The sequence below is a fragment of the Brachyhypopomus gauderio genome, chromosome 5 (assembly GCF_052324685.1).
Source record: "Brachyhypopomus gauderio isolate BG-103 chromosome 5, BGAUD_0.2, whole genome shotgun sequence".
Classification (NCBI taxonomy): domain Eukaryota; kingdom Metazoa; phylum Chordata; class Actinopteri; order Gymnotiformes; family Hypopomidae; genus Brachyhypopomus; species Brachyhypopomus gauderio.
Window position 1 is genome coordinate 9,578,236 of NC_135215.1, and position 21,316 is coordinate 9,599,551.

Here is a 21,316-nt window from a genome sequence, read left to right on the forward strand (position 1 = left end):
CACAACTGAGCAAGAAGAACATTAGAGTCTCCAGTTTGAGAAATCGACGCCTCACAGGTCCTCAACTGGCAGCTTCATTAAATAGGTGAAGAGGCGAATCCGGGATGCTGGCCTTCAGGGCAGAGTGGCAAAGAAAAAGCCATATCTGGCTAATAAAAGAAAAAGATTAATATGGGCAAAAGAACACAGACATTGGACAGAGGAAGATTGGAAAAAAGTGTTATGGACAGATGAATCAAAGTTTGAGGTGTTTGGATCACACAGACGGACATTTGTGAGATGCAGAACAACTGAAAATATGCTGGAAGAGTGCCTGACACCATCTGTCAAACATGGTGGAGGTAAAGTGATGGTCTGGGGTTGCTTTGGTGCTGGTAAAGTGGGAGATTTGAACAAGGTAAAAGGGATTTTGAATAAGGAAGGCTATCACTCCATTTTGCAACACCATGCCATACCCTGTGGACAGCGCTTGATTGGAGCCAATTTCATCCTGCAACAGGACAATGACCCAAAGCACACCTCCAAATTATGCACAAACTATTTAGAGAAGAAGCAGGCAGCTGGTGTGTTTTATCGGAATTGGAGTGGCCAGCGCAGTCACCAGATCTCAACCCCATTGAGCTGTTGTGGGAGTAGCTTGACCGTATGGTACAAAAAAGTGCCCATTAACCCAATCAAACTTGTGGGAGCAGCTTCTGAAAGCATGGGGTGAAATTTCTCCAGATTACCTCAGCAAATTAACAGCTAGATTGCCAAAGGTCTGCAATGCTGTAATTGCTGCTAAGGGAGCATTCTTTGACGAATTAAAAAAAAAAAAAACATTATTTCTACCTTTTCAATGTCTGATTTACTGTCTGTGACCCTCTTGAGATGATTCCCAGAAACCTTAACAATTTGGGGCCTCGTCCAGGATCTTTCTAGGTAAGCTTGTCTATGAAGGATCGTTTTAGCACTTTTGACCTTCTGAAACAGGCTGGTTTCCGCTCCTCTACCGCTGCGAGTAAGTAAATGTTCTCATAGTGGCATGTGGGTGATTCATTTAATGAAAGAATTGTGTATAACTGATTTTCACTTATAGAGAGTGAATACACCCTTCTGATCGAGAGAGTGATGTGTTTTTGTGCCCACTGTGGTTGGGAGAACTAATCCCTGGTTGGTTTGCCCGGAATGTCAATAGTTGCATCTAAATAGGATATTTGAGCCCTCCGCGTTCCATACTTCTTTCTATTGATTTGACTGTTGTCGTTAAAACTGTCTTTTATTCTAATACTGGGAGCGCCCTTAAGACCTGAGGTCTAATTTTATTTATGATCATGATTTGGCTGATTTTAGCTATGAAATTGAGCTTGTTTATGATTGTGTGCAAATTATTCGAGGTTTTTGAAAGAAGCAAAGGTCAGCTTTTGAAAATTTAAAACCATACAGCAGTAGCTGCAAAGGGTACTCCGAGGCCATCAAAAGCCTCTTCGTCCTATTGTACTGGTGGTCGTGGAAATTTTCTGAAAATGGATGAGGACTCAGATGGTTAAAATGATTAATTTATTTTAAAAAATTTAAAATGATAAAAATCACACAAGCATGAGAGTCTCATCTAAGCATGACAAGTCTGAAAGCAAGGGGTGCAGCCCCCTTGCTTATATACAATCCTAAACACGATTCAGCAATTCTGGCAAGCAGGTTATCTTTAGCATAGCATGTTCCAAAACATAGGCGCCCAACAGGCTACTTTGTCTCACATATGAATATCTCCTAATATGGAGCTTCCCTAGGTTTAGCCCCAAGTATAGTAGACTAGTGACAACCAGTTAACAAAGTGATTTTACCCATTGCACTCCCCCTGACCTGGGTCACTTCCCGTCTCCCTGTACCTGCTTTTAACCTCTACTGCCACACCCATAATAACGCCTAGCCCATCACAGTTTTGGCCAGCAAGTTAATCCTAACCTCCATTCATGCTTGACATTTTAACTTTACTGTTATTGACATTTGTTCTGCCTTTTTCTTCAGTGCCAGTCGGTCCGTCAGATATTTCCACCTTTAGAGGATGACAATTTACTTGAAGCCACTTCCTTACAAGGGTTCAGTGACTCCTCTGTAGTGTTCTCCAATATCGCGAGGGACACCTTGGCTGCATGGACACCTCCTCCTGACTGTGCTTGTTATCAGCTATGCAGACACATTTTTTCTCTCAGCCAACTGATGCCTCTGTCTGCAAACAAGGTTCTTTGTCTCTGTTAAGCCACCTCACTCAGGGTGCTTTAAAGGTATCTGCCTCCAAGCTGCAGTTGTGCCAGCCTACCATCTGCTATCTGGAGCTGGTTACCTACTGTCGCCATCGGATACTGGACTGTTCAGATTATGACAAAATTGTGAGACAATGCTGCTCTAAAGATCATCCTGAGTAGATCTCCTGCACTGATGCATGCCTTCAGATCCCTCAAAGGGGCCTTGACCTCACCTCTGGCCCTAGACCACACTATGAACTGCCATTTCATCTGTATGTTTCTGATAAAGGGGTCACTGCTGTGAGGGTTCTGGCCCAAGAGAATAGTTATAAATATATCAACTATATATATAAATATATCACAATATATCACAAACTATAGGTCTGTTACATATCTTTCAAAATCTCTTGATTGGGTTTTACAGGGCAGGCCTCTGCCTACTTGAGGCCCATTGCTGCCTCTGCACTACTGGCGAATGACGCTGAGAAATTGGTTCTATCTCATCCACTCATGCCACACACACTGCATCAGGTTGTTAATAGCCACACCTGATTGGTCACACTGGTCACCTGAGTCATGCACTCCAGATGACTCTATTCTGATCTGATCCTCAGATGGTAGGATAGCACTTCCCAAGTCTTGTCTACCATTTCTTGTGTGAGATGTTCATGGCATTACACATATCGGCCAAAGGGGGGTCGTTAATATGATTGGTGATTCATTTTGTTTAAGGAACTGTTAAACAAACAAACAAACAAACATACAAACAAACAAAATCATACCTGAGCATGTTTTGGGCAAGTATTTACACGCCTTGGGTTAAGAGCGCTCCTGTTTAATTTTTCAGGTTAAGGTCACTCATGGTGTTTCTTTATCGGGTGACCTGGTGTTAGTCAGCAAATACACGTCTCCCCTCATATAAAGATAATGGTTTTCATATTAACATGTCTTGTTCTTTGCCTCTGCCTGCAATTTAACTTATTCTTGATGTCCCAGGAATGTCCCTAATGCCTGTGCAATGTTCTAGCTCCACCCTGCTAGCTGTGCTACAATAGTTAGATCTGCTGGAGCCCACTAAAGTCCATTAATTTATACGTCTCTGTACTAAGACGTGTAATAATCTTGTCTCTACTCTTGCTGAGGTAAACCTACTCCGGTTTCAGACACACATTCACCCAGCAAACTGTGACTAGAATTCATAGAAAAGTAGAATGCACATCCTTTTCATTCTTTTTGTTTTCCTTACTTATTTTACTGTTTGCTGAATAACAATTACATTGTTGTCATGTCTGTTGTCGACCAGAAGAGGATGGGTTTCTTCCCTCATGCTCTAGGGGGTTTTTCCTTGCCACTGTCACCTTTGGCTTGCTCACTGGGGACTGGGACTTGTACTTGTACTGGGACTTGTCCTTGGACATATGTAAAGCTGTTTTGTGACACCTGTTGTAAAAAGCGCTATACAAGTAACTTAGACTCTGAGGACATTCTCCACATTATGTGGACCTCTGTGGACTCCTTCACTAGCTTAGTGATTATTGTTATCATATTTCTGTGTTATCAATATGATAAAAGAGGGGGACTGTAAGGGAATTTGTGATTTACTGTCTGTGACCCTTAGACAGAACACTCTGACATTCAGTTCACTCTTATCTGTGTGTCTGCTCCTCAGTTAGAACTCTCTCTCTCTCTCTCTCTCTCTCTCTCTCTCTCTCTCTCTCTCTCTCTTCTCTCTGTGTGTGTGTGTGTGTTGTGAAACTGTTCTCCCTGATGCCAGCTCCTGAGCTCTGAGGGCTGTACAAATTTATAATCCTGTCTATGAACCCTGAAAGCTATGATGAATAGATGGGTGGATAGATAGACAGATCCTGCTGCCTTGCATACCGAGTTTGTTTGTTTTTCCCCAGTTAATTTTATTTCGTAGAAGGCCACCCCTGTCTCATCAGCCCATTAACACATACACAGTAATCAAAGGCTGTAACATGTCCTTTTAAGCTGTTGTCTTTGTTATCTGAACAGTAGCTAGATTTTCATGATGTTTATGCAGTGGGCTGACCTATTTACGATTGTTATAAGGTCACCAGTCTTTAGTCAATTTTTTTACTAAGCTTATAATTCAAATTGTTTGGCTTTGGATTTAGAAAGGTGTACTGTGGCACACGCTAGCTTTATACATGTTTGTGCAGGCAACCTCATTCCCTCCTCCCTCCCAACACACACACACACACACACACACACACCACACACACACACACACACACACACCAATTAGCCTGAACTGTGCGGTGCTGACTCCTCGCCCTTATTTTGCAGCACCACAAATCATTATGAAAGCTGCACGAGGGCAAGGATGGATGGTAGAATATTTGTAATATACATTAGGTTTTATTAGGCCAAAATAATACAGGGATTCGGTGTCCTCTGTGCCGCGGCAGACGAAGGACGCGTGTTTTTCTGTTTTCGCCCTGTAGAATATAAAATGTGCAGCTCGATGTGAGCTGACGGAAACATGTCCAGACGAAGCGGCGTTTGCGTTCTGGTGTTTATACTGGTTTTACTGGTTAGAGTGGAGATTGCAGGTGAGTGCGCTTTAAGTATTCCTCTCTTTTGGATTTACGGTGTATTTATGTATTCCGTATCTGATCGATTATTAGGTTTTATCTTGCCAATGTTTCATAGTCAGTGCGGGCAGGCATGGTTTACCTGACCGTCGAGAATATATGGGCAGTCGTCGGGGACCGCACAATGGCATAATGGCTTTTACGTTGCGTCCGGCTCAGTACGATTTCTTTTGACATTATTGTTACATTCCTGCTTTGCGTCGTCGCAGCTGTCATCACGTAATCTCAAACAAGAGAATATATATATTATATATATGTGTGTGTGTGTGTGTGTGTGTGTGTGGGGGGGGGGGGGGGGGGGGGGGGGGGGGGGGTTCGTGTGTGTGTATGTGTATATTCTGCTCCCATTTATTCTGCAATGTGCAGACTGTGTTGGACTGCATGTTGTCTGGTATAAATCTGTTCCTTGTGTCTCACACGAGACCGGTGGTCTCAGCACCCAAAACCGAAAACATAGCTAGGGAAGAAAACGTGTCAAAAAGATGCTCACAAATGACTTGCCTGTAAACTAAAACCTTTTATTTTTGCATTTGAGGTATTTCTTGAATATAATAATGCATTTAGACTCATTTAAAGCCACGGTGCACTGATTTCATGAAGTCAAAATACTATCATGCACGGACGTAGTTTTGGGGGGGGACGGGGGGGACATGTCCCCCCCACTTTTTCAAAAGCCGGTTTTGGTCCCCCCCAGTTTTTACAGTTAAAACCAAATATTTAAGTAGTGACAAAGTCCATGCAGCACCCCCCCCCCCCCCCCCCCCCCTCCCCCCCCCCCCCCCCCCCCCCCCCCCCCCCCCCCCCCCCACCCCCCCCCCCCCCCCCCCCCCCCCCCCCCCCCCCCCCCCCCGCTTAACAGTTCGCCACCCCAGGTTGTGTCCCCCCCACTTGTGAAATCAAAACTACGTCCATGCTATCATGTATCATGTTCATACACACACACACACACACACACACACATAAAAATACATAAAAATACATGTACATAAAAATAACAGTAAAAATGTATGAGCTATTTGTTTTTTGATAGCATTTTGCATTTATCTGCCCTTAATTTCATTAGTGTTGTGCTATGTGTTTTGTGTCAGGGGCCTTCTCTGGGGTCTTAAAGGCACGGCACTATGGTCGCATGGTGCCAGTCCCTCCACTGTATCAACGCGCAGGACCCTGGGACCAGGACCAGGACCAGGACCAGATATTTACCCGTGCATATGCCCAGTCTCATGCTCGGATTGCCAAGGTGATGCCCTCTGCACTCCTGGGGTCACACTTCTGGAAGGTTCCGCAGGACCACTCAGGACTCAGGACAGAAGAGCATGGGGTGCAAGTGCAGGACCCGCCCGTGTCAGCCCGTCACATCGTTACCATGGTGAGTCACATCGTTACCGTGGTGAGTGCCTTCTGGGTCCCGGAGGGCTCAGACTCGTGAGTTGGCATTTGGGGCTGTCTGGTGATAGAGAGACGCACATGAGTCCTGCGCTGCCTTATAAGGTCCATTCTGGTTTTGGGAAAGTACAGTTCGTGTAGTAGATACATGCAGAATTTTTAACGGAAAATGTAAACCCTGTTACTGTGAAGTACTGTTACAAAATCATCTTCTTTCCAAATAACAAAGAAATCAGAAGTTTATGTTGTCATCAAAGTGTGTACAAGCTAACATGCAAGAATGTACCAGGTCATTAGCTAATATAAACACTCTCTCTCCATTTTATTAAAACACGCAGCATGTAGATGAGCTGTTAGAGTCAGCAGCCATGCTGTGATAGGTCTGCACTGCCACCCAAATAACAACCAGTCAGCAGCAGCGTGTGGTCCCAACCCTGCCAGACATGAACACGGCAGCGGGGAGCAGCAGACGCCCCGACCTGTAATTGCATGTTTTTAAAAAGTAACTGTAAGAGGCTTGTACTTAATAGTAAGTGGCCAATGAGAGTAAAGGACATTGTAGGTGTTTTTAATAATGTCATTGGTGAACATTAGGCATACATTCAAGATTCAAGATTTTATTGTCATGCACAGAGAAACAGGAAGTACTAACAAGTACTAAATATACTAACTAATCTAACAATCACAGTAAAGATATTAAGTACTAAGTAAGTAAAGAGTAAATAAGGCACATAAAAAGGTTAAATAGAAATGTGACAAATCAAATAAAATCAAAATGTATTTATATAGTGATTTTTACAACAGTTGTCACAAAGCAGCTTTACAAGTGTCTGAGTCCAAGCCCCCAGTGAGCAAGCCCAGCGCGACAGTGGCGAGGAAAAACTCCCTAAGAGCATGAAGAAGAAACCTTGAGAGGAACCAAAACTCAGTTGGGGAACCCATCTTCTTCTGGTCGACGCCCGTAATCATGACAACATTAATTAAAGAGATACATAAACAAAGATGTGATGGGAATGATGAGTTCTCATCTTTGTGTGTATTACATATGTGTTCTCTATGTAATTCTTGTTCTTAAGAGTCCTAGACTTCTTGATGGTCAGTAATAGTAGTCCAGGGCTGTGGAGATACAGCCATAGCAGGGGACAAATCAGGGTGGTGAGAGGGGCCAGGGCAGTGGGTTGACCCTTCATCCATAGCCCCTGGATATGTAACTTTTATCTAAGGAGGCACATTAATTACCAAATGCTAAACTAAATACGTTTTCAATCTAAACTTAAAGGTTCCAACTGTGTCAGAGTCTCAGACACATTCTGGAAGGTTATTCCATAGCTGGGGGGCCTTATAAGAAAAGGCTCTTCCACCTTCTGGTACCTTATTAATTGTTGGAACTAATAAGAAGCCAGCAACCTGTGATCTTAGTGGATGTGGGGGTTCATAATTGGAGATCTTGGAGGTAATGTGTAAAATGTGACATAGCACATTTTAGAGACATAGAACACATAGAACATAGAATCCTCAATACATCTGAACACACCTGCAGGACAGTGTCCTCAACACACCTGAACACACCTACAGGTCATTGTCCTCAACACACCTGAACACACCTGCAGAACAGGTCTGTGTCTGGATGGGTTAGTCAGGCTGGTCTGGGTCTGGGTCTGAATGGGTCAGAAAGTGAGGGCTTGGTCTGGGTCTGGATGGGTCGGACAGTGAGGGCTTGGTCTGGGTCTGGATGGGTCGGGCAGGCTGGTCTGGGTCTGGATGGGTCAGGCAGGCTGGTCTGGGTCTGGATGGGTCAGGCAGCCTGGTCTGGATCTGGATGGGTCAGGCAGGTTGGTCTGGGTCGGCATGGGTCAGGTAGGTTGGTCTGGGTCTGGGTCTGGATGGGTCAGACAGTGAGGGCTTGGTCTGGGTCTGGATGGGTCAGGCAGGCTGGTCTGGGTCTGGATGGGTCAGGCCGTTTGGTCTGGGTCTGGGCTGTAGAAGCAGGCAGCAGTGGGAGGAAGAGGCACATGGAGCAGGGAGGAGCTGTTTTGATGAGCTGGGACTACATATTGTATGACACAGGAGTAGTGAGACACACAGACTCCTGCAGGATGTCAGTGATACAAGCATCAATCTAGAGAGCTTTTGTTGAAATGCTGCAGATACATCAGGAATTAGCAGTTCACACACTCCAGATCATTCACACACGCAAGCGGTTCACACATTCCAGATCATTCACACACACGAGCAGGTCACACACTCCAGATCATTCACACACACGAACGGTTCACACACTCCAGATCATCCACACATATTCTTATCCAGAGCAACTTGCATGTTCAGTCATGTTAGCGGTGGGTAAATGAGGCCTTTCCACTCCTTTCCACTCTTATTGGTATGTTAGATGATGTTTTAATTCTACTTTTGGATATTCTTTGCTTCTTTGTTGTTAAAAGCATGGTTGTCATTTTGCTTCAGAATCACATTTCAGAATCATGATCAAAAAATTGAGTAAATGTATGTAAAAATCACCGCTTAGTGATGTCTGTTTGCTGCAAAGAGGTTGTGTAGTTGCGTATGTCTGTAGGTGTGTCTAGGGAAACGTGCCCTACTTGTTCATGGCAGACTGCTGTCTCCAGTCAGTCACCTCACCTTCCTGCTGCTGAGACATGAGGCAGATTTTGGCTCTTACGTCTGGACAGCAGTCAGCGTCCTGATACTCAGCATCTCAGGAGTGCCCCCTGCCTGGTCCGGCCCAGCCCAGCCCGTGGCTGTGACTGCCGGGTCTCCCAGAGGCTCCGGGACTCTGAGCCGGTCCAGACAGGTCTCCAGGCTGTCCCTCAGGGCGTTTAGTCTGTTGTGTAGGAGGGTGAGAATCTCCTGGGCTCTAATTAAACATATGCATGAATTTCAGCACACTATGTCTGCATTTGAGAAATATTAATAAAACAAAGTCTGAATCTCAGCTGAAATCATTAGAGAAGACTTGCACAAATATATATAAATATACTTTTATTGCACAGTTTGTCATCTAGTCTGAATATGTACAAATAGGTGCAGAATCTGTTGTTTGCTGTGTCTGTTTCCACGGCGATCTGAATTAAAGCCACAGCATTGGCCGGTTGGCTGCAGGAGGCGTGTTCTCTACATGCTGGACCAGCTGTGTTTCATGTGTTTTGCTGTATGCCAGACATGCGTTGTACATCAAACCAAATGCCAGTCCCTTTAGTTCCCCAGATAAGGGGGAGGGGCTATTCATGCTATTTATTACATACACAACCTGTGTGACATTGTTAGCACAGAGGTTATTTTGTCTCTGCATGCTGTATGGATGAGTCTACATGTCATTAACTGGGGGATATTCTCCAACATCCCTGTGACAGAGGAGCTTTTCTGCTGACTCAGTACGTCTGCACCTCTTACATCATGAGTGCACATGGTGCTTTGTGAGTGTGTGTGTGTGTGTGTGTGTGTGTGTGTGTGTGTGTGTGTGTGTGTTTAGTTAGGGGATCTCTCCATCTCCCACACTCATTATCAGTGCAGGAAATGAGGTGAGGATTATGGCATATGAGCAGGGCCATACGTGTAGCTGCCAGGAGACAGCAGCAGGCACTGAGAAAGCCACGCCCTGCCACACCCCACCCCCCACGCCCTGCCACGCCCCACCCCCCACGCTTTGCCACACCCTGCCGGAAGCAAACGCCCAGCCTCTGTGGGAGGGTGCAGGTGCTGTCCAGCCTATCAATCGCACGATGAGGTTTCACAGGAGAGCTACATTTGGAGTGGTGGCTTGTTAAATAATTTTATTTTCACAGTTGAATGTATTAACATTAGACAGGTACTATGCATGCATTCATGATAAACAATGAATACGTTCAATACGTTCATGTTAAATGCAGTGGGGATTACTGCTGAATGCTGGAGGGAGACTGATACTGACACTGCTGTGAGGACTTTGTTCTTGTGTGGTGGTTTCTGAAGTTATGCAAGAAGCGCTGGCTAAAAAAGGGAAGTTATAAATGAGGAACAGACACTGAATGGAGAAATCATCAGTGAATGGGTGAGGCTGGGTGTAATAGAGGAATCTGTGTGTATTAGAGGAGTCTCTATGTATTAGAGGAGTCTGGGTGTAATAGAGGAGTCTGGGTGTATTAGAGGAGTCTGGGTGTAATAGAGGAGTCTGGGTGTATTAGAGGAGTCTGGGTGTATTAGAGGAGTCTGGGTGTAATAGAGGAGTCTGTGTGTATTAGAGGAGTCTGGGTGTAATAGAGGAGTCTGTGTGTATTAGAGGAGTCTGGGTGTAATAGAGGAGTCTGGGTGTAATAGAGGAGTCTCTATGTATTAGAGGAGTCTGGGTGTAATAGAGCAGTCTGGGTGTATTAGAGGAGTCTCTATGTATTAGAGGAGTCTGGGTGTAATAGAGGAGTCTGGGTGTAATAGAGGAGTCTCTGTGTATTAGAGGAGTCTCTATGTATTAGAGGAGTCTGTGTGTATTAGAGGAGTCTGGGTGTATTAGAGGAGTCTGGGTGTAATAGAGGAGTCTGGGTGTATTAGAGGAGTCTGGGTGTAATAGAGGAGTCTGGGTGTATTAGAGGAGTCTGTGTGTATTAGAGGAGTCTGGGTGTATTAGAGGAGTCTGGGTGTAATAGAGGAGTCTGGGTGTATTAGAGGAGTCTGTGTGTAACGGAGGAGTCTGGGTGTAATAGAAGAGTCTGGGTGTATTAGAGGAGTCTGGGTGTAATAGAGGAGTCTGGGTGTATTAGAGGAGTCTGTGTGTATTAGAGGAGTCTGGGTGTAATAGAGGAGTCTGTGTGTATTAGAGGAGTCTGGGTGTATTAGAGGAGTCTGGGTGTAATAGAGGAGTCTGGGTGTAATAGAGGAGTCTCTATGTATTAGAGGAGTCTGGGTGTAATAGAGGAGTCTGGGTGTATTAGGGGAGTCTCTATGTATTAGAGGAGTCTGGGTGTAATAGAGGAGTCTGGGTGTAATAGAGGAGTCTCTGTGTATTAGAGGAGTCTCTATGTATTAGAGGAGTCTGGGAGTATTAGAGGAGTCTGGGTGTAATAGAGGAGTCTGGGTGTATTAGAGGAGTCTGGGTGTAATAGAGGAGTCTGGGTGTATTAGAGGAGTCTGTGTGTATTAGAGGAGTCTGGGTGTATTAGAGGAGTCTGGGTGTAATAGAGGAGTCTGTGTGTATTAGAGGAGTCTGGGTGTAATAGAAGAGTCTGGGTGTATTAGAGGAGTCTGGGTGTAATAGAGGAGTCTGGGTGTATTAGAGGAGTCTGTGTGTATTAGAGGAGTCTGGGTGTAATAGAGGAGTCTGGGTGTATTAGAGGAGTCTGGGTGTAATAGAGGAGTCTGGGTGTATTAGAGGAGTCTCTATGTATTAGAGGAGTCTGTGTGTATTAGAGGAGTCTGGGTGTAATAGAGTAGTCTGGGTGTAATAGAGGAGTCTGGGTGTATTAGAGGAGTCTCTATGTATTAGAGGAGTCTGTGTGTATTAGAGGAGTCTGGGTGTAATAGAGGAGTCTGTGTGTAATAGAGGAGTCTGGGTGTATTAGAGGAGTCTGGGTGTAATAGAGGAGTCTCTGTGTATTAGAGGAGTCTCTATGTATTAGAGGAGTCTGGGTGTAATGGAGGAGTCTGGGTGTAATAGAGGAGTCTGGGTGTAATTGAGGAGTCTGTGTGTATTAGAGGAGTCTGGGTGAAATAGAGGAGTCTGTGTGTATTAGAGGAGTCTGAGTATATTAGAGGAGTCTGGGTGTATTAGAGGAGTCTGGGTGTAATGGAGGGGTCTGTGTGTATTAGAGGAGTCTGGGTGTAATAGAGAGGAGTCTGGGTGTAATAGAGGAGTCTGTGTGTATTAGAGGAGTCTGGGTGTATTAGAGGAGTCTGGGTGTAATAGAGGAGTCTGTGTGTATTAGAGGAGTCTGGGTGTATTAGAGGAGTGGGTGTAATAGAGGAGTCTGGGTGTATTAGAGGAGTCTGTGTGTAACGGAGGAGTCTGGGTGTAATAGAAGAGTCTGGGTGTATTAGAGGAGTCTGGGTGTAATAGAGGAGTCTGGGTGTATTAGAGGAGTCTGTGTGTATTAGAGGAGTCTGGGTGTAATAGAGGAGTCTGTGTGTATTAGAGGAGTCTGGGTGTATTAGAGGAGTCTGGGTGTAATAGAGGAGTCTGGGTGTAATAGAGGAGTCTCTATGTATTAGAGGAGTCTGGGTGTAATAGAGGAGTCTGGGTGTATTAGAGGAGTCTCTATGTATTAGAGGAGTCTGGGTGTAATAGAGGAGTCTGGGTGTAATAGAGGAGTCTCTGTGTATTAGAGGAGTCTCTATGTATTAGAGGAGTCTGGGAGTATTAGAGGAGTCTGGGTGTAATAGAGGAGTCTGGGTGTATTAGAGGAGTCTGGGTGTAATAGAGGAGTCTGGGTGTATTAGAGGAGTCTGTGTGTATTAGAGGAGTCTGGGTGTATTAGAGGAGTCTGGGTGTAATAGAGGAGTCTGGGTGTATTAGAGGAGTCTGTGTGTATTAGAGGAGTCTGGGTGTAATAGAGGAGTCTGGGTGTATTAGAGGAGTCTGGGTGTAATAGAGGAGTCTGGGTGTATTAGAGGAGTCTCTATGTATTAGAGGAGTCTGTGTGTATTAGAGGAGTCTGGGTGTAATAGAGTAGTCTGGGTGTAATAGAGGAGTCTGGGTGTATTAGAGGAGTCTCTATGTATTAGAGGAGTCTGTGTGTATTAGAGGAGTCTGGGTGTAATAGAGGAGTCTGTGTGTAATAGAGGAGTCTGGGTGTATTAGAGGAGTCTGGGTGTAATAGAGGAGTCTCTGTGTATTAGAGGAGTCTCTATGTATTAGAGGAGTCTGGGTGTAATGGAGGAGTCTGGGTGTAATAGAGGAGTCTGGGTGTAATTGAGGAGTCTGTGTGTATTAGAGGAGTCTGGGTGAAATAGAGGAGTCTGTGTGTATTAGAGGAGTCTGAGTATATTAGAGGAGTCTGGGTGTATTAGAGGAGTCTGGGTGTAATAGAGGAGTCTGGGTGTATTAGAGGAGTCTGTGTGTATTAGAGGAGTCTGGGTGTATTAGAGGAGTCTGTGTGTATTAGAGGAGTCTGGGTGTATTAGAGGAGTCTGGGTGTAATGGAGGGGTCTGTGTGTATTAGAGGAGTCTGGGTGTAATAGAGAGGAGTCTGGGTGTAATAGAGGAGTCTGTGTGTATTAGAGGAGTCTGGGTGTATTAGAGGAGTCTGGGTGTAATAGAGGAGTCTGTGTGTATTAGAAGAGTCCGTGTGTATTAGAGGAGTCTGGGTGTATTAGAGGAGTCTGGGTGTAACGGAGGAGTCTGGGTGTATTAGAGGAGTCTGTGTGTAATAGAGGAGTCTGGGTGTATTAGAGGAGTCTGGGTGTAAAGGAGGAGTCTGGGTGTATTAGAGGAGTCTGGGTGTATTAGAGGAGTCTGAGTGTAACAGAGGAGTCTGGGTGTAACGGAGGAGTCTGGGTGTATTAGAGGAGTCTGGGTGTAACGGAGGAGTCTGGGTGTAATAGAGGAGTCTGGGTGTATTAGAGGAGTCTCTATGTATTAGAGGAGTCTGTGTGTATTAGAGGAGTCTGGGTGTAATAGAGGAGTCTGTGTGTAATAGAGGAGTCTGGGTGTATTAGAGGAGTCTGGGTGTAATAGAGGAGTCTCTGTGTATTAGAGGAGTCTCTATGTATTAGAGGAGTCTGGGTGTAATGGAGGAGTCTGGGTGTAATAGAGGAGTCTGGGTGTAATTGAGGAGTCTGTGTGTATTAGAGGAGTCTGAGTATATTAGAGGAGTCTGGGTGTATTAGAGGAGTCTGGGTGTAATAGAGGAGTCTGGGTGTATTAGAGGAGTCTGTGTGTATTAGAGGAGTCTGGGTGTATTAGAGGAGTCTGTGTGTATTAGAGGAGTCTGGGTGTATTAGAGGAGTCTGGGTGTAATGGAGGGGTCTGTGTGTATTAGAGGAGTCTGGGTGTAATAGAGGAGTCTGTGTGTATTAGAGGAGTCTGGGTGTAATAGAGGAGTCTGTGTGTATTAGAGGAGTCTGGGTGTATTAGAGGAGTCTGGGTGTAATAGAGGAGTCTGTGTGTATTAGAAGAGTCCGTGTGTATTAGAGGAGTCTGGGTGTATTAGAGGAGTCTGGGTGTAACGGAGGAGTCTGGGTGTATTAGAGGAGTCTGTGTGTAATAGAGGAGTCTGGGTGTATTAGAGGAGTCTGGGTGTAAAGGAGGAGTCTGGGTGTATTAGAGGAGTCTGGGTGTATTAGAGGAGTCTGAGTGTAACAGAGGAGTCTGGGTGTAACGGAGGAGTCTGGGTGTATTAGAGGAGTCTGGGTGTAACGGAGGAGTCTGGGTGTAACGGAGGAGTGTAATAGAGGACTAGCCATAGATGAGGGACTCCTGCTCATCTTCTCTCCCCTATCCCTATTTCCATCACCATGGAAACAGTGAGAGTGACATAGACCTGCAGCTTTTCACATCAATATAACAAATTGGGGCAGACGTGTGTGTGTGTTTGGGGGGGGGGGGTGGAGTCAGAGGGATGACTGATGACTGAGCGTATAAACTACAGACGTATCGAAGGTGCAGCTGTTCTCCTGCTGATGGACAGAGCTGTATCTGCTGCACAGGGAGGGGGTGTGAGGGGTGGCTTGAGGAGTAATGGTTGGGAATGTGGTTGCTCGCTTTCTCCCTATCTTCATCCCTCCCTCTTTCCCCCTTGCTCACTCCCCCTTCTCTCTCTCTCTATCTCCCCCATTCTCTCTCCCCATCTCCCTCACTCGTTCTCTCCCCCTCTCACTCCCCTTTTCTCTGTTTCTCCTCTCTCTCTCCCTCTCTCTCTCCCCTCTCCATTTTCTCTCTATCTCTATCTCTATCTCCCTCTCTCTCCCTCCCCCTTCTCTTCCTCTCTCTCGCACAACCCCCACTCCCTTTTGCTTTCACTGTGTTTTTCTGACTCATTCTTGCTTTCTGACACACACACACACACACACACACACACACACACACACACACACACACACACACACACACACACACACACACACTTGGTTTTTCTGCCTTTTCTCACTTGTTTCTTTGCCGTTAAAATAAAATCTGAGATTAACACAAAAGGCTCCTTTCTTTACAAATATTATGTTAATTCTTATTTAGGCCTGTGGCTTCACATGGAAGATGTTTGTGTAAAGGTATTTCACTGAATCAAATTGCCTGTGAGTTTTAATGTTACTCAGAAGTTCTCTGGGGAGACCGTAACCATTTACCTTAAACAAACACCTTAAATGCAGAGGTGTGATCTGTGGGTATCTTTAAGTACACCTTTCTCAGATAAACACTGCAAGCCTGTCCTTGCCTTTCAGTCTCGGATATGGAACCTCATATCTGCTGCTACAGCCCCATGACCACTAGGGGGCAGTGGCTTTCAGTGCAAATGTTTGCGTTATAAACAACACTGAAGAGCATGATGAACTGTGAGTCTATTGGTCACTGTGATGACATGCTGTCATTCATCCCAGATTCTGATTATGATACATTTATATGTGTCAAGCAATGCACCAGTAAAGCTCAACAGAACCGAGCAGAACTCTTGTCCGACTCAACACACAGGAAACTCTTCTTAAATTTTGGCTACACAGGAAGCACAAACAGCTTCAGAAAGCACATTACGTTTCTGACAGGCTGCTTATGTTCAAAACGGTTGAAATTTAACAGAACCTGATCTAGCGAACACCTTCTACTTTCATGCCAGAAAGACACTTGTCGTTTTCAGCTTTAAAACAACTGTTTGGTTTGATTAGTTTGAAGTTCTGTCAGCCTTAGTCATCTCAGAGGCCGGGACATGCCCCATCAGAATATCCCTGCCCATGATGTGAAGACACAGTGTTTTTGTGAACTGGAATGTGACTTTCCAACACAAATGTGTGGGGAAATGTTAAGTGTTTCAGAACTACAGTTGTCTGATCTGCTGGTTGGCAGACGTGTCTGATCTGCTGGTTGGCAGACGTGTCTGATCTACTCAGCTAGTTGGGTGCATTTGCATCTACTTCATGTTTGGCCCCATGTCTCTGAAACATATTGAACAGATTTAATCAAAATTGAAAACCTTGCACTCTAGGCACTTTAACAAAAGGTCTTTCTACTTCCCTAGAGCTGGGTGGGCTACAGCACTTCATGTCCTCTCACATTTACTGGCTATCTCTCTCTCTTTCTCCCTCTCTCTCTGTCCTTCAATTTATCTCTCTCTTTCTCTCTCTCTCCCTCTATCTCCACCTCTTTCTCTCTCTCCCTCAATTCCTCTCTCTCGCTATCTGTCTCTCTCACTCTCTTCTTTTCTTCTAAGTGGTAGTGACTGCACAAAATTGGATTTGGGCTACTGTCATTGTTGATGGCTGCAGTCTGTACCCTGCTGTTCTCCAGTTAGGTCTGATTTCCCCAATGTGAGATGTTCTGAAATGCTAACAGGGCTCAGTAGTATGGTTCTCCGTTAAGACAATGAGAGATATAGACTGTGTGTGTGTGTGTGTGTGTGTGTGTGTGTGTGTGTGTGTGTGTGTGTGTGTGTGTGTGTGTGAGGGTGTCTCTCTTGCTGTATAATGCTGGCCCTGTTAAGCAGAGAGATTCCCTCAGGGTGAGAATGCTGTTGCACAACAGTGCTGTGCTCTTCTGGGTCCCTACTCCAGCAGCTAACCACCAGGCACGTAAACAAGTCTCAAGGTTTTTACTGAAACAGGAAATGCAGTAGGACAGATTTCTCCTAAGAGACTCCCTGGTGCAGTAGTAAGGATTAGATGGGATAGAAATATTCAGATCCTGATACCTGTGGAGTATGATCACAGCTTTCACTGTACTAATGGAATATTGTTAAAATGTATAGAAATTCTTAGTTGTTGTTAAAGTAAATTGGGTCCCTAAATGTAAGGCCCCGGGAGTATAGCACCCTGAAAAAATAGAGCTGAACCCTTATCTCAAGGTTTGTTACTGTGGGATGGAACTTCATCGTGACCCTAAGACTGAATGCTTAAGTGTTCATTTTAGCAGCTTAGCTAAAGCAGATCTGGTAGAAGTCGTAGAGAAGGATGCTAGCACCGCCAGGTTTCCCAGCACCCTCACAGACTGATATGCTGATAGACATGTAAGTGACCCTGGATAAAAGTAGTGAAATGCTTTAAGTCATGACATCGCATGAGTGCAGCTAAGCAATCTCACAGTGAAGCAATGAACGCCCACGCCTCAGACTTCCTCCTCCTACCACTCCAGCTTCACTGCACCTCTCAACAGCACTTTCACAAACTACCAATATAATATGCTATAATACATATTGGTATCTCATTGGGGTATCATCATATCAGTGGGGAAACGTCAGGGCCCTCTATGCCCTCTCAGAGGGCCTAAAAATATTCTTAAAACATAAATATATATAACATAATTTATTCAATTTTATTTTATCTACTTACAGTTTGACAATCGACATCTAAACAATTACAAAAATATAAGCAAATAAATTATTCAACCGTGTCTACTCAATTTGTGTTGGAAGGTGAGGGGTTAAGTGGAAGTCTGTGAGCCTGTGTCTCCCCCTATCAGGACTGTGATGCCCGCTGTTCGTTTACAGAGGGCCTGGCAGTTACAATTCAGCGCAATACCAATTTCAAATGACAGTAAAATTGACCAATCATATCTTCCCTCTTAGTGGGCGGGCTTAACTGTATGATAATTTCCGCCCGTTGTGGCGACGCTAGTTGTCGTTAGCGTACCACCGCTAGCTAGTTTCGATTCAGCCCTTTGATGCCCTCGTGAGCGTTGTTTACATATTCCGCTCCCGAGGAACACGGAGCTGTGAACCTTATTTTGTTTGGAACCTTAATTCTGCTTAAGAAGTTATCTAGTACAGATATTATTGTTTATTGCGTTTCTAAAGCTGTACTGTCGTCTCAATTTTTTTTCTTTATTGCAGTGAATTAGGAGAGGAAACAATTTTTTTTTCAGGGGGTGGGGATGGGAGCGGGCCCAGGTTTAATGGTCACGGTTCACTACTGCATCATATCATCATCCCAATATGTCAAATAGTAATCCTCTCATCCCTTTAAGGAGAAGAAAGATCTGTGTGCTGCGTTAGGTCAACATAGGCATGTCCAGTGCCGTCTTTAGCCGCTGTGTGCTGAGGGACCCAGGCAGCTGCACTGGGGTAAACACGTCTTCCAGTCCCCAGTCTGGTTAAGCCTGTCTCCATTTCACATAGTATTAAACCCCTTTTCTGTGTTCACACTGTGCTACAGATATTACTCTGGTAAACCGTTTCCACTGTTCTACTAGCACCAGGAGCTTAAGCATCAGTGGCCTTAGCACCAAGAGCTTTAGCACAAGGGGCTTTAGCATCAGGAGCTTTAGCACCAGGAACATTAGCACAAGGGGCTTTAGCACCAAGAGTTTTAGCACCAGTAGGATTAGCAGGAAGGGAGTAGGAGGGGGCAGGATGGGAGCTGGAGGGGGCAAGAGGGGGCACGAGGGGAGCTGGAGGCCACACTTTAGCTGACCTGCTCCATATGAGTCCGGAATGAGCAGGACTGCCATAGACCTCCACCACTGACCTCCACCACCTGACGCTTTGTTGTGGTTAATGTGGATCTAGCGTAGTAAAAAAAAAAAAAGCATACTGTAGGCTACTGTATGTCTGCCACATTGTGTCTATAGTCTGTTCTAGCATTGTGTTGAGGGAATTAGTGTAACATCACAAGCACAATATGACTTGCTTATATAAGTTCGGTAAGTTGAAGTTCAGTTTCAAAATAAAAATGTTAAATATCCAGAACATGTCATCATCATCATCATCATCATCATCATCATCATCATCATCATCTCCTCCTACACACTAACCAGATAAACACAAACAGATCAACAGCTTCACTCTGTTTACCTTTATGAGACAGCACAGCACCGAGGGCCCCAGTTCTCCAGGTAGTGGTTGCCTGGTTACGGTGCAGTGATTTTGCAGATGTCTGGTTTCCTCTCGTTCCTCTTGCTGGATCTCGTCAACATACTACACATTACATACTACACCTTTACACACTATCCCTCTACAAACTACACCTCTGCACACTACACACTATACCTCTACACACTACACCTTTACACACTACACCTGTACATACTACACACTACACCTCTACACCCTACACACTTCACCTCTACACACTGCACCTCTACACACTACACCTATACATACTACACACTACAACACTACACACTACACACTTCCCCTCTACACACTTTACCTGTACATACTACACACTACACCTCTACACCCTACACACTGCACCTCTACACACTACACCTCTACACGACACCTCTCTTGCTTATCAGCAGGTCTGCTGTTCCTGCACTGGTGATGTACTTATCTGGTGATGTAGTTATTTGGTGATGTAGTTATTACCCTACAATGATGATACACATATTTTCTCTCTACAATGTGTGCATCGACCATATAAGGGCGATTGTCCTTTTGGGACTGACTAGATGTGCTAGTCTGAAAGACGCACCTGAGTGGCTCTGGTCCTGGGCTCTGTGGTTCTGTTCGCATTAGCTTGGGTTTCACTGGGTGAACACGCAGCAACACAGAGTGGTACATACAAACACAGTGTGGTACATACGAACACAGAGTGGTACATATGAACACAGTATGGTATATATGAACACAGAGCAGTACATACGAACACAGTGTGGTGTATATGAACACAGAGTAGTAATTATGAACACAGTGTGGTATATATGAACACAGTGTGGTTCATATGAACACAGAGGGGTATATACAAACACAGAGTGGTACATACGAACACAGGATGGTACATACGAACACAGAGCACTTCTCCCACACCACTATTCATGTCCCAAAAGTGTCCAGATGACCAGGGTGCAGGGTCATGCAACCTACCTGTTTAGGTCAGGAGTCAGTTGATCTTCTGAAGGTGTGTGTGCTGATGCCTAATTAAATCCGAAAAGATACACCATCTGCTTTAATAAACACACACAAGTAAAATAAATGTATTAAGCAAGTATGGCTCAATCCAAAGTTCTCATTAACATACACTCAAGTGTGCCTGCAAACAAGACCTAATTCCCCACTCCCGAGCTCTCATCTCTTATACTCTAGTTCGTAAGCACACACGAGGTGAGCATGAGGTGATTAAAGCATATGATTGGTTGAACATGACATAAATCACACATGATTTGACAAATGTATATCCACGCTTGTTGATCTCATGATGGTCTGAGAGCCACCACTTCCATGTTGAGACTAGGAGACCATCTGGCGTCTCCAGCGAGGTCGGTTTAGGAACCTCGCAGTCCCGGAATGGGACGAGGACGTCCAGGGTAGACGATACAGTTTCTAAGGCCTTACAATTCACACGGGAAACTGAACAGATTCAGTGTCCCTTCTATATAGTTAACACACATATAGATATAATACATCTATCATGTGAACAATATGATTAACATACAATACAGCATAGACTAAAAGGAAATATTAAAATTTCCACCACAATGGCAACACTTTCGTTCCTCAATGGTGTGATGAGTACGTGGTTGTGAAAGGACAGTAGTGTCTGTGCACGTGGCTCCACGTGTATGTGTTTATATGTGTGCTTTTAGGTTATATATTATGTATATGTGTGTCTGTATGTTTTCATATAGACGTGTGTATATATGTGTGTTATGTTTTGTGCTTTTACATATGTGTGTATATGTGCACGTCTGTGTTTGTGTTTTGAGTATGTGTATGCCTGTGAATGTGACTGTGTATGTGTGTGCCTGTGAATTTGTCTGTGTATGTGTGTGTTTGTGAGCGTGCTGCGTGGGTGTGTGTCATAATCATTAACAATTTAATTTCTGTAATGTTTCCCCCAGCCGAGCCCCCCTCCCCCCCGTGAGGAGGTGAGTCACTGTGCTATATCGGTCTCCCTGCGCGGCACTCTGGTGCAGGCGGTCCAGCTCGGCCCACCTGCCTCCCACCACCCCGGGCTACGGCTCAACCCCACACAGCCCCACTACCTCCACTCTGCGCTATTACCATAATGACTCCAAACTCTCACCAC

At 44.9% G+C, this 21,316-nt stretch overlaps 1 protein-coding gene and 1 long non-coding RNA gene across 3 annotated transcripts in view; one reads left to right on the forward strand and one right to left on the reverse strand.

Moving 5' to 3' along the window:
* The first annotated feature begins 4,476 nt into the window (after positions 1-4,476).
* ptprr (protein tyrosine phosphatase receptor type R) overlaps positions 4,477-21,316 on the forward strand; it is a 44,475-nt gene continuing 27,635 nt past the window's right edge. Inside the window, exons 1-2 of one of the 2 annotated variants that reach the window (XM_077005487.1) lie at positions 4,477-4,801; positions 5,932-6,212. In XM_077005487.1, coding sequence (XP_076861602.1) covers positions 4,732-4,801; positions 5,932-6,212 — 351 coding nt within the window. In that variant the 5' untranslated portion in view covers positions 4,477-4,731. The remainder of the gene's footprint in view (positions 4,802-5,931; positions 6,213-21,316) is intronic. The other variant, XM_077005486.1, reaches the window with a different exon arrangement.
* On the reverse strand, positions 6,190-20,205 carry LOC143514387 (uncharacterized). Its single transcript, XR_013130861.1, has 3 exons — positions 20,155-20,205; positions 19,763-19,817; positions 6,190-6,290 (listed from the first exon to the last, which is right to left on the reverse strand). It is a non-coding gene; the product is annotated as an uncharacterized LOC143514387 (long non-coding RNA).